This window comes from Penaeus vannamei, chromosome 9 (genome assembly GCF_042767895.1).
Source record: "Penaeus vannamei isolate JL-2024 chromosome 9, ASM4276789v1, whole genome shotgun sequence".
NCBI classification, from domain to species: Eukaryota; Metazoa; Arthropoda; class Malacostraca; order Decapoda; family Penaeidae; genus Penaeus; species Penaeus vannamei.
Genome location: NC_091557.1, coordinates 40,993,035 through 41,004,617, shown reverse-complemented (window position 1 = coordinate 41,004,617; position 11,583 = coordinate 40,993,035). Strand labels below are relative to the sequence as shown.

Sequence of the window (11,583 nt, the reverse complement as noted above, 5' to 3'; positions counted from 1 at the left end):
CACACACACACCCACTTATTCACACAATCACTAACTCACTTACTTACACACACTACACACACACACACACACACACACACCTACACAGCACACTCACTTACTCAACCCCACACACACACACACACACACACACACACACACACACTTACTCACATCACACACACACACACACACACACACACACACTTACTCAATCACACACACACACACACACACACACACACACACACACACACACACACACACACATGCACACACACACACACACACACTCACTTACTCAACCACACACACACAAACACACACACACACGCACACAGCAAATAAAACGAGAGAAAGGAAAAGGAACGCAATTAAAAACACGATCTGTTTTTGACGTCGGAGCCAAAGTCGATTAATGTAAATCATCATAGAGTCTCGACAGTGAGTAATGGTTTTCGACGCATTAAGGGGAAAAAAAGAAAAAAAAGGAAAAAAAAGGGAGTGAGAGGGAGAGGGAGAGGGAGGAGAGGGAGAGGGAGGAAGGAGAGAGAGGGAGGGAGAGGAAGACAAGGGAGGGAGAGGGAGGAGGGAGTAGGATGGGAGGGAGAGAGGGAGAGGGAGAGAAGGGAGGGAGGAGAGGGAGAGGAGTGGAAGGGAGGAGGAGGGAGGGAGGGAGGGAGGAGTAGGATGGGAGGGAGAGGAGAAGACAGGGAGAGGAGAGGGTGGGAGGGAGAGAAGGAGGAAGGGAGGAAGGGAGGAGGGAGGGAGGGTAGGATGGGAGAGAGAGAGAGAGAAAGACAGGGGCGCCGAGATGATTGGTCTAAAGTAGGTCACAGGAGAAGAGAAAGGGAGGAGGGGAGAAGGGAAAGAGAAAGGAAGAGAGTTAGGAGAGGGGACATGATAGAAAGGAGGTTAAGAAAGGAGAGGGAATAGAGGGATGGGAAGGAGGATAGGAGGGCTAAGGATAGGAGGGAGGGAAGAGTAGGAGGGGGGAGGAGGATAGGAGGAAGGAAGGATAGGAGGAAGGGAAGGATAGGAGGGAAGGATAGGAGGGAAGGAAGGATAGGGGGGAAGGAAGGATAGGAGGGAAGGACCGATAGGAGGGAAGGAAGGATAGGAGGGTAGAGAGGAAGGATAGGAGGGAGGGAAGGATAGGAGGGAAGAGAGGAAGGCTAGGAGGGAAGGAGGAAGGATGAGGGAGGGGAAGGGGAGGGAAGGAAGGATAGGATGTAAGGGAGGAAGGATAGGAGGAAGGGAGGGGAAGAATAGGAGGGAAAGAAGGGAGGAAGGATATGAGGGAAGGAAGGGAGGGATAATAGAAAAGGGAGGGCGGAAGGGAAGGGAAAGTAAGAGAGGGTAGAAGGGAAAGGTGGCCAAGAATGGAAGGAAAAAAGAGAGAGAGGAAGGGAGAGGGAGAGGGAAGGGAGGGAGAAGAGGGATAATTAGGGGAAAAGTTGGGTGATTAAGGAAAGAGGGAAGGGAGGAAGAGACTACAGAACGAGGAAAGAAAGAGAGAGGAAAGAAGGTAGGGTAATAAAAGAGGAAGGGAGAAAAACGGGAAGAAAGGGAAGAATGAAGAAGGAAAGGAAAGGGGAATTGAAAAGGGGATGAGAGAACAAGAGAAAATGGGCAAATGGGAAGGATGGAAAAAAGGAGGGAGAGCGACGAAAGGAATATAAAATAAGTTAGATAACAAAGAGAGAGAAAGAGGGAAAAGAAGGAGGGAGAGAAGAAAGAAAGAATGAAGAGAGAAGAGAAGGAAAAAGAGAAGGAGGGAGGGAAGAACGAAGAGGGAGATGTAGAGAAAGAGAGAGATAGAGATAGACAGAGACAGAGAGAGAGAAAGAGAGAGAGAGAGAGAGAAAGAGAGAGAGAGAGAGAGAGAGAGAGAGAGAGAGAGAGAGAGAGAGAGAGAGAGAGAGAGAGAGAGAGAGGGAGAGAGAGAAGAGAGAGAAGAGAGAGAGAGGGAGAGAAGAGAGAAGAGAGAGAGAGAGAGAGAGAGAGAGAGAGAGAGAGAGAGAAGAGAGAGAGAGAGAGAGAAGGAAAATATATCAAGAGAAACAGAGAGAGAAAGCGAGAAAGCCAGATCAAGAGCGATAGAAAAAAGAGAAAGAAAGACGACGAGGAAGATAGAGCGAGAAATCAAGAAATAAGATAAGAACGAGAGAAAGAAAAACAAACAAACAATCAAACAAACAAACAAAAAAACACAGAGAGAAAGAAAAAGAAAGAAAACTGACAGAAAGAAAGAGAAAAAAACAGAGAGAAAGAAAAGATGCAAAAAAAAAAAAAAAAAAATCAGCGAGAAAGAAAGAAATAAAAAAAAGCAGAAAGAAAAAGAAACAACCAACAACAAAAACAAACAAAAAAACTCACAAACGCACATCTTTCTCCTTCCACAGGCGACACGTAGACCGAGCCGGTGATGACTATGACGACTACGACGACTATGACGACGACGACGAGGACGAGGACGAGGACGAGGACGACCCCCCCATAGGCCTACCGTCTCCGAACCCCACGGCAGATACGCCCGTCGAGGATGAGTCAGCATATTTTCTTCCGGCTCGTAGGTGAGTCGCTTTATTTCTTTGTTTTATTTTTTGTTTTTTTTGTTTCTTTTGTTTTGTCTTTTGTCACAGTTATCGTTGTTATTATTATTTTTTTTGTATTCGGTGATTTTTTTGTTTGTTTTTTTGTTTCTTTTATTTTGTCTTCATTACAGTTATCGTTGTTATTTTTTTTCGGTGTCATCGTTGTGGGTAAGGTGAATTTATTTATTTTTTGTTTTTTGTTTCTTTTGTTTTGTCTTTGTCACAGTTATCGTCGTTATTTTTTTTTTGTATTCGGTGTCATCGTTATGGGTAAGGTCATCCTCACTATCAGTATCATCGTCATCATCATCGTCATCGTCATCACCATCGCCTTCTTCGTTGTCACCATATCATCATATTGGCACTATTATTATCGCCACCTACACCATTCCTATCATTATCATCACCATTACCATCATCATCATCATCATAATCATTGTTATTATTACCACCATCATCATTATCACCATCACCATCCCAACATCACCATCATCATTGTCATTATTACGACCATCATCACCATTATCATCACCATTACCATCATCATTATCATTATTACCACCATCATCATTATCATCACCATTACCATCCCAACATCACCATCATTATTACCACCATCATCATTATCATCACTATCATCACCATCACCATCATCATTATCATTATTACCACCATCATCATTATCATCACCATTACCATCCCAACATCACCATCATTATTACCACCATCATCATTATCATCACTATCATCACCATCACCACCATAACCACTATCATCAAAATAACTCGAACCACTGAAACAAACAGACAAATCACAAACGCACCATTTTTGCCACAATTACAGACATTTTCGCCATAATTATCCCCTCATTAACCGCATTTCGCAATCAACTCCCGACCTGTCTTAAGTGCAATAGTCTTCAGGTTCTCGCTAATGAGATGCAAAGTAATTAACAGCTTTGGCACCTCCATCGCCCTTGACAAAGCTCTACGTAATGGCCTTAATTAGTCTCTCCTTATTAGGGGCTAGGATGATAAGAGAGATATTTCGAATGACGTCATTGAGGATAGAGTGGGTGGGTGACGTCACTAAAGGGGAGAGTTTTGAGTGACGTCATTGAGTTGATGTGACGTCACTATAGGGGAAAGTTTTGAGTGACGTCACTGAGGAGTGTTTTATGACGTCACTAAAGGGGAAAGTTTTGAGTGACGTCACTGGGGAGGTGTTATGACGTCACTAAAGGGGAAAGTTTTGAGTGACGTCACTGAGTTGATGTGACGTCACTAAAAGGTATCGAATGACGTCACGAAGGAAAGCATGAAATGACGTCACGAAAAGTGGCATGAAATGACGTCACGAAAGATGCCATGAAATGACGTCACTAAAGATAAAGAGCGAATGACGTCAGCAAGTACAAAGCGAAAAACAAAAAAACAAAAACAACAAAAAAAGTGAAAATGAAAATAGATTTGTCTGAGAGACTTACTTGCAAATTCACGAACAGTGCCGCATAAATTCTAGAATTAAGCCCGTATTACCACTACCCATCTTAATGCATATCAAATCAGCACTATATATATCATGCATTATCGTTCTGTCTCATGGTTATAGTACCAGACTTTGCATGAATTACGTATAAAGAACCAAACGAAAATTGAATAAATGAAAAAAGGAAAAGTCATTTCAAAATAATATCTTTGATGAAATCATTTCAATTTTTTTTCACAACTTGTACCCAATCAGAGCCACTCAGAATACCAAACCCAAAGAACGATTTAATAATAAAAAAGTACTGCGGTTTATAATACGAACAAAGATATGTATTTTTAATAGCTTTCTTGGGGATATGTGAAATTCTTATCCCACTTAAGAATAGTGTAGACTCGAGAGAACGTTAAAGCTTCTAACAAAAGTCTTGGATTATCTTTATATCGTAGGAGTGAGATTGACTTTTTTTTTTTTTTTTTTTTTTTTTTTTTTAATGGAATTCGAATGAAAGCGATGTAGATTTAGGTGGAATGGTGATAATATTTCTCTGTCTCGTTCTCTCTCGTTCTCTTCCTCCCTCTCTTTCTCTGTCTCGTGTCAGTCGCTCTGTGTGTCTCTCTCTCTCTTTTCTTCTTTCTCTCTTTTTTTCTTTCTCTCTCTCTCTCTCCCCTCCACCCTCTCTCTCTTTCTCTCCCTCCCTCCTTCCACCTCTCCTCTCTCCCTCTCTCTCTCTCTCTCTCTCTCTCTCTCTCTCTCTCTCTCTCTCTCTCTCTCTCTCTCTCTCTCTCTCTCTCTCTCTCTCTCTTTCTCTCCCTCCCTCTCTCTCTCTCACCCTCCACCCTCTCTCTCTCTCTCTCCCCTCCCCTCCCTCCACCCCCACCCTCTCTCTCTCTCTCCTCCCTCCTATTCCCCCTCCACCTCTCCCTCTCTCTCCTTTACCTCCCTCCCTCCTTCCACCTCCCTTCCATCCCCCCTTCCTCCTTCTCTCTCTCCCTCTCTCTCTCTCTTCTTCCCCTACCTCCCCCCCTCTCACCCCCCCACTCTTCTCCCGCGGTCACAACGAATCCCAGTTAAAGCCACTGGCAGCGTTGCAAAGTGATCTCGAGAAACAGGATTAAATCGATAGATAGGCCTACCCCTCCCCCTCCCCTCCCCTCCCCCCCCTCTCCCCCCGGACAAGAAAACTAATTAAAAGAAAATCTCCATATCCGAATGAACATGTAGGATAATCGGCAAAAATAGGAAGAAGAAGGAAGAAGAAGAAGGAGAAGGAGAAGAAGAAGAAGAAGAGGAGAGAGAGAGGGAGGGAGGGAGGGAGGGAGGGAGGGAGTTAGAGAGAGAGAGGGAGGGAGTTAGAGAGAGAGAGGGAGAGAGTTAGAGAGAGAGAGGGAGGGAGGGAGAGAGGAGAGGAGAGAGAGGGAGAGAGAAGAGAGAGAGAGGGAGAGAGAGGAAGGGAGAGAGAGGGGAAGAGAGAGGAGAGAGAGAGAGAAGAGAGAGAGAGAGAGAGAGAGAGAGAGAGAGAGAGAGAGAGAGAGAGAGAGAGAGAGAGAGAGAGAGAGAGAGAGAGAGAGAGAGAGAGAGAGAGAGAGAGAGAGAGAGAGAGAGAGAGAGAGGGCGGGAGGAGGAAGAGAAACCAAGGAAAGAGAAAGAGAGATAGATAGGTAGATAGATAGATAGATAGAAAGCGAGAGAGTGAGAGAGAGTGAGATATAGATAGGTAGATAGATAGATAGAGAGAGCGAGAGAGAGAAAGAGAAAGAGAGAGAGAGAGAGATAACACAAAAGGAAACAAATACAAAAAAAAAGGAAAGTGGAAAGAAAAAAAGAGAGAACGGAATAATAAAAAAGAGCATTTCACAGCCAGGGACTCCCATTCTGGAAGCCATCTTGCCCAGTATAGCGTGTACCATTTTTTTTCTTTTTTTTCTTTTTTCTTTTTTTTTCATTGGTTTTCTCGTAATCTTTGAAGTCTGGGTTTGACAGAGGAATATTTCCTTTACCATGAGAACCAAGTCTCCCTCTTCTTCTAACATTTTCCTTATTTGTTTTTAATTATTTGTAACAGATGCTCAATGTTAGCGGTGAGGTACGTAGCGGTTTGCGCTAATATTGATCTAGATTTTTTTTTTTTTTTGCTAGATTGGCTGGTGTTTACGCTAGATATAGTCGTTGCTACTTTTCTGCTATTTATGTCGTCGCTACACTGGCTTTCGTTGCCGTTACACTGTATTTGTGTAGCTGTTATTAAACTTGGCCTCGTCGCTGATACACTTGCTAGAAGATAGCGCTAAATCCATCAGTTTCGTTCTAAGAATTCGCTATTCGTTACTAGTCACAGAAAACGCTCTCCGATTTTTTCTTTATTACTTTAATTAGCATCGTCATCATCATTAACCCCGTCATCACCACCAGCGTCATCACCTTCTTCATCACCAACGCGTTAACACCCTCGCCATCACCACCATCACCACCAACGCGTTAACATCCCCGCCATCACCACCAGCATCACCACCAATATTATCGCCAACCCGTTACCACCCTCGCCATCACCACCAACATCACCACCAACATCACCACCAACGCGTTACCACCCTCGCCATCACCACCAGCATCACCACCAACATCACCACCAACCCATTAACACACTTTATCCACATTTTTCATTATCTGTTCACCTGGTTTTATCCTTTCTTTCATCTTCTTTACTCCTCTTCATTCATTTTTTTCATTATTTGTTAACACCCTTTATTATCCTTCTCCCCCTCCCTCTTCTCTGCATCTTTTTTCTCATCTCTTTTCCTCTTTCTCCACCTTTTTCATTATTTCTTCGCCTATTATTATTATTTTTTCTCATCTCCTCTTCTACTTTTCATTCACTTTTTTCATTATCTGTTAACACCCTTCCTTTATTATTCTCCTTCCCTTCCCTCTCCTCTTCTCTCCATCCATTTTCTTTTCACCTCTCTCTCTCTCCCTCTCTCTCTCTCTCTCTCTCTCTCTCTCTCTCTCTCTCCCTCTCCTTCCCTCCCTCCCTCCCTCCCTCCTTCCATCTCTCTCTCTTCTCTCTCATTTTCTTCATCTCTCTCTCATTTTCTTCATTATCTATTCACACCCTTCCCCTATTATCATCTCCTCTTATCTCCCCTTCTCCTCTTTATCCACTTCTTTCATTACCTTTCATTAACACCCTTCCTTTATTATTCTCCTTCTCTTCCCTCTCCTCTTCATCTCATCCATTCTTATCAATTTTCTTCATTATCTATTTACACCTCTCCCCTATTATCATCTCCTCTTATCTCCTCTTCTTCTCTTTATCCACTTTTTCATTATCTGTTTACACCCTTCCTTTATAATTCTCCTTCCCTTCCCTCTCTTCTCTCCATCCATTTTTTTCATCATCTCTCTCTCTCTCTCCCTCTTCTTCGCTCCCTCCCTCCTTCCCTCCCTCCTTCATCTCTCTCTCTCTCTCATTTTCTTCATTATCTATTTACACCTGTCCCCTATTAGCATCTCCTCTTATCTCCTCTTCTCTTCTTTATCCACTTTTTAATTACCTGTTAACACCCTTCCTTTATCATTCTCCTTCTCTTCCTTCTCCTCTTCTCTCCATCCATTTTCTTCTCACCTCTCTCTCTCTCTCTCTCTCCCTCTCCTTCCCTCCCTCCCTCCCTCCCTCCTTCATCTCATTCTCTCTCTCTCATTTCCTTCATCTCTCTCTCTCTCATTTTCTTCATTATCTATTCACATTTCCTCCCCCTATTATCATCCTCCTCTTATCTCCCCTTCTCCTCTTTATCCACTTCTTTCATTACCTTCCATTAACACCCTTCCTTTACATCATTCTCCTTCTCTTCCTTCTCTTCTCTCCATCCAGTTTCTTCATCATCTCTCTCTCTCTCTCTCTCTTTCCCCTCTTCTTCCCTCCCCTCCCTCCCTCCTTCATCTGTCTCTCTCTCTCATTTCTTCATTATCTAATTCACACCCCCTCCCCTATTATCATCCCCTCTTATCTCCTTCTCCTCTTTATCCACTTCTTTCATTACCTTTCATTAACACCCTTCCTTTATTATTCTCCTTCTCTTCCTTCTCCTCTTCTCTCCATCCATTTTCTTCTCATCTCTCTCTCTCTCTCTCTGCATTTCTACTTCATTATCTATTCACACCCCTCCCTATTACCATCTCCTCTTATCTCCCCCCCCTCTCCCCTCCTCTTTATCCACTTCTTCTTTTCAAATTACCTTCCATTAACACCCTTCCTTTATCATTCTCCTTCTCTTCCTTCTATTCTCTCCATCCATTTTCTTCTCATATCTCTCTCTCTCTCTCTTTCCCTCTTCTTCCCTCCCTCCCTCCCTCCTTCATCTCTCTCTCTCTCATTTTCTTCATCTCTCTCTCTCATTTTCTTCATTATCTATTCACACCCCTCCCCTATTATCATCCCCTCTTATCTCCCCTTCTCCTCTTTATCCACTTCTTTCATTACCTTCCATTAACACCCTTCCTTTATCACTCTCCTTCTCTTCCTTCTCTTCTCTCCATCCATGTTCTTCTCATCTCTCTCTCTCTCTCTTTCCCTCTTCTTCCCTCCCTCCCTCCTTCATCTCACTCTCCCCCCTCCTTCATCTCTCTCTTTCTCTCTCATTCTCTTCATTATCTATTCACACCCCTCCCCTATTATCATCCCCTCTTATCTCCCCTTCTCCTCTTTATCCACTTCTTTCATTATCTTTCCACGCGCGGCTTTGAATACCACTTGCTTCGTCGCTTCAGATTCCATAAGGCCACTTAACTCCTCTTACTTTCCTCGAGTCTAAAAGGATCTTGCTTCGTCTGCGCGAAAGGGGGATTAGGAGAGGGAAGAGGAAGAAGAAGAGGAGGAGGAAGATGGAGGAAAGAGGAGGTAGGAAGGAGGAGGAGGACAGGGAGGGAGGAGGGAGGAAGGAGGGAGGAGGAAAGAGGAGGGAGGAGGAGGGAGGAGGGAGGAGGGAGGAGGGAGGAAGGGGGGAGGTGGAAGGGGAGGGGAGATAGGGAGAAGGAAGATGGAGGAGGAACAGGGAGGAGGAAGAAGGAGGGGAGGAGGAGATGGAGAAGGGAAGAGGGTAGGAGGAGAAAGGGATGTGGAGGGGAGGGGATAGGGAGTAGGAAGATGGAGGTTGAAGATGGAAGAGGAACAGGAAGGAAGCGAGAGGAAAGGTGAAGGGAGAGGGAGGAGGAGGCAGGAAGGCGGAGGAGGAGGAGGGAGAGGAGGCGAGAATGAGGATGAGATGGATTAGGAGGAGGAGAATGAGGAAGAGGAGGAGAGGGGTGGAGTAGGAGAGGGAGGGAGAAGGAGGGAAGAAGAAGAAGAAAAGGAGGAACAGGAAGAGGGGTAAGGTGTGGATTAGTAAAAGAAGAGGATGAGGAGGAGAAGGATGAGAGGAGGCAAAGGCAGAGGATGAGGATTAGGGAGGAGAATGAGGAGGAGGAGGAAAAGAGAGGAGGAGAGGAGGAGGAGGGGAAGATGAGAGGAAGAGGAAAAAGAGAGAATCAGGAGAATTAGAAGGAGAGGAAAGATGGGCAGTGCGATTATGGAAATGAGAAGGGAGGAGGAGAGAAGGAAGGAGGTGGAGGAAGGGAGGGAGAGAGAGCAGAAGGAAAGGGAGAGGGAGAGGGAGAAGGAAAGTTAAAGGGAAAGAGAAAAACACACACACACACACACACACACACACACACACACACACACACACACACACACACACACACACACACACACACACACACACACACACACACACACACACACACACACACACACACATACACACACACACACACACACACACACAAATACCCATTATTTTTACAAAGAAAGATCAAAAGTACAAATGAAAACAGACTGTAAAGATTGCACGAAAAATATTCAATTTCATTCATCAATATATACATCGACACGTATCTTCCATCGTGAATATTCTTTTTAATTTTTTTTTTTTTTAAACGCGTTACCACCCTCGTCATCACCACCAACATCATCACCAACATCACCACCAACCCATTAATACACTTTATCCACATTTTTCATTATCTGTTAAAAAAAAAAGAAAAAAAAAGAAAAAAAATCATAATTCAAAATCACAATTCAAAAATCACTATTAAAAAAAAAAAAAAAAAAATTCACAATTCGTTTTACAACAACGCTTCGGAGACTCACTATCTATCACTAATGTATATTCAGTTCTTGATATCATTAATCTCACTCGTACAGTATGTTTAATCACGGTGCTGAAAGCTTTTCTCTCTGTCTGTCTGTCTGTCTGTCTGTCTGTCTGTCTGTCTGTCTGTCTCTCTCTCTCTCTCTCTCTCTCTCTCTCTCTTTCTCTCTCTCTCCCGTTAGCTCATTTACCCCCTTTATTTTTGTTTGTTTGCTCTTGAGGTTTCATATTCTACATTTAGTAATTATTGTATTTAATTAGTTGATTTCATTATCTATTCTTTTTACTTTATTACTTATTTATTTTCGTTGACTTCTATCGTTTTATTCATTTTTTTGCTTATTTCTTATTTTTTCAATGTTCAATTTGTTAATTCATTCCATTCATGTTTCATATTCTATTCAGTTCGTAATCTACTATTATACATCATTCAAGTCTATATCATTCATTTTTTATTCACTTTTATTCTCTTTCTCCCTCTCCTATCTTTCGTATTTATCGTCGCTCTCTCTTTCACATTTCTTATATTCATTCTCTTTTCTATATCTCTTACCATTCCCCATAAGATTTATAAAATCGTACTTCCCTTAAATTCTCTTATCTTCATTCTTCCTTTCATATCTTTATTATCATCCTTTCTCATACTTTTATCATGGGAAAGGCTAGATCAGTAGCAACTCGAGGAGGTGTCATGGCGTCTGATTTTGATGACGTCACAAAAGTTGATGACGTCACAAAAGTAACGGATGCTTTGTGAATATGGTCGATCATTTTGGTCTTTTTAATTTTCAAAAAAGAAAAAAAAAAAAAAAAACTGGAAAATAATAATTATAATGGTTTTATTCTCATTGAACAATCCTCAAAATAGCCCTGCATATATAAATTTGTATGTATGCATATATATATATATATATACATATATATATATATATATATACATATATATATATATGTATATATATATATATATATATATATATATATATATATATATATCCTGGTAAGATTGACCTTGGATTAATTCACTCTTTGAAGACATATAAAGGAAGAGATCTTGAAGTCTAATGATTTGTTGAGAAAAGTCACTCTCTAGCGCAAATTGATTCGGATGTTCAAAGCAATTTGGCGCTTAATTCGAGCAGAGGGAAGCTAAAACGAGCGCTTAAATTGGCTGGTTGAGACGTAACGAGACAGGCGATATAGCTGGTTACTGAGATCAAATATTTAATGTCTAATTTGCAGCGGAAAGTTGTTTGCTGGAATATCTTATCACAAAAAAAAAAAAAAGACTTAGAAGTATGAAGTTGGTCTAGGAATTCACATTTGCA

At 42.3% G+C, this 11,583-nt stretch overlaps 1 protein-coding gene across 1 annotated transcript in view; it reads left to right on the top strand.

The window, feature by feature from the left end:
• The first annotated feature begins 793 nt into the window (after nucleotides 1–793).
• Nucleotides 794–11,583, top strand: part of LOC138862592 (uncharacterized) — a 71,272-nt gene continuing 60,482 nt past the window's right edge. Inside the window, exons 1-2 of the mRNA XM_070125031.1 lie at nucleotides 794–807; nucleotides 2,385–2,555. Coding sequence (XP_069981132.1) covers nucleotides 794–807; nucleotides 2,385–2,555 — 185 coding nt within the window. The remainder of the gene's footprint in view (nucleotides 808–2,384; nucleotides 2,556–11,583) is intronic.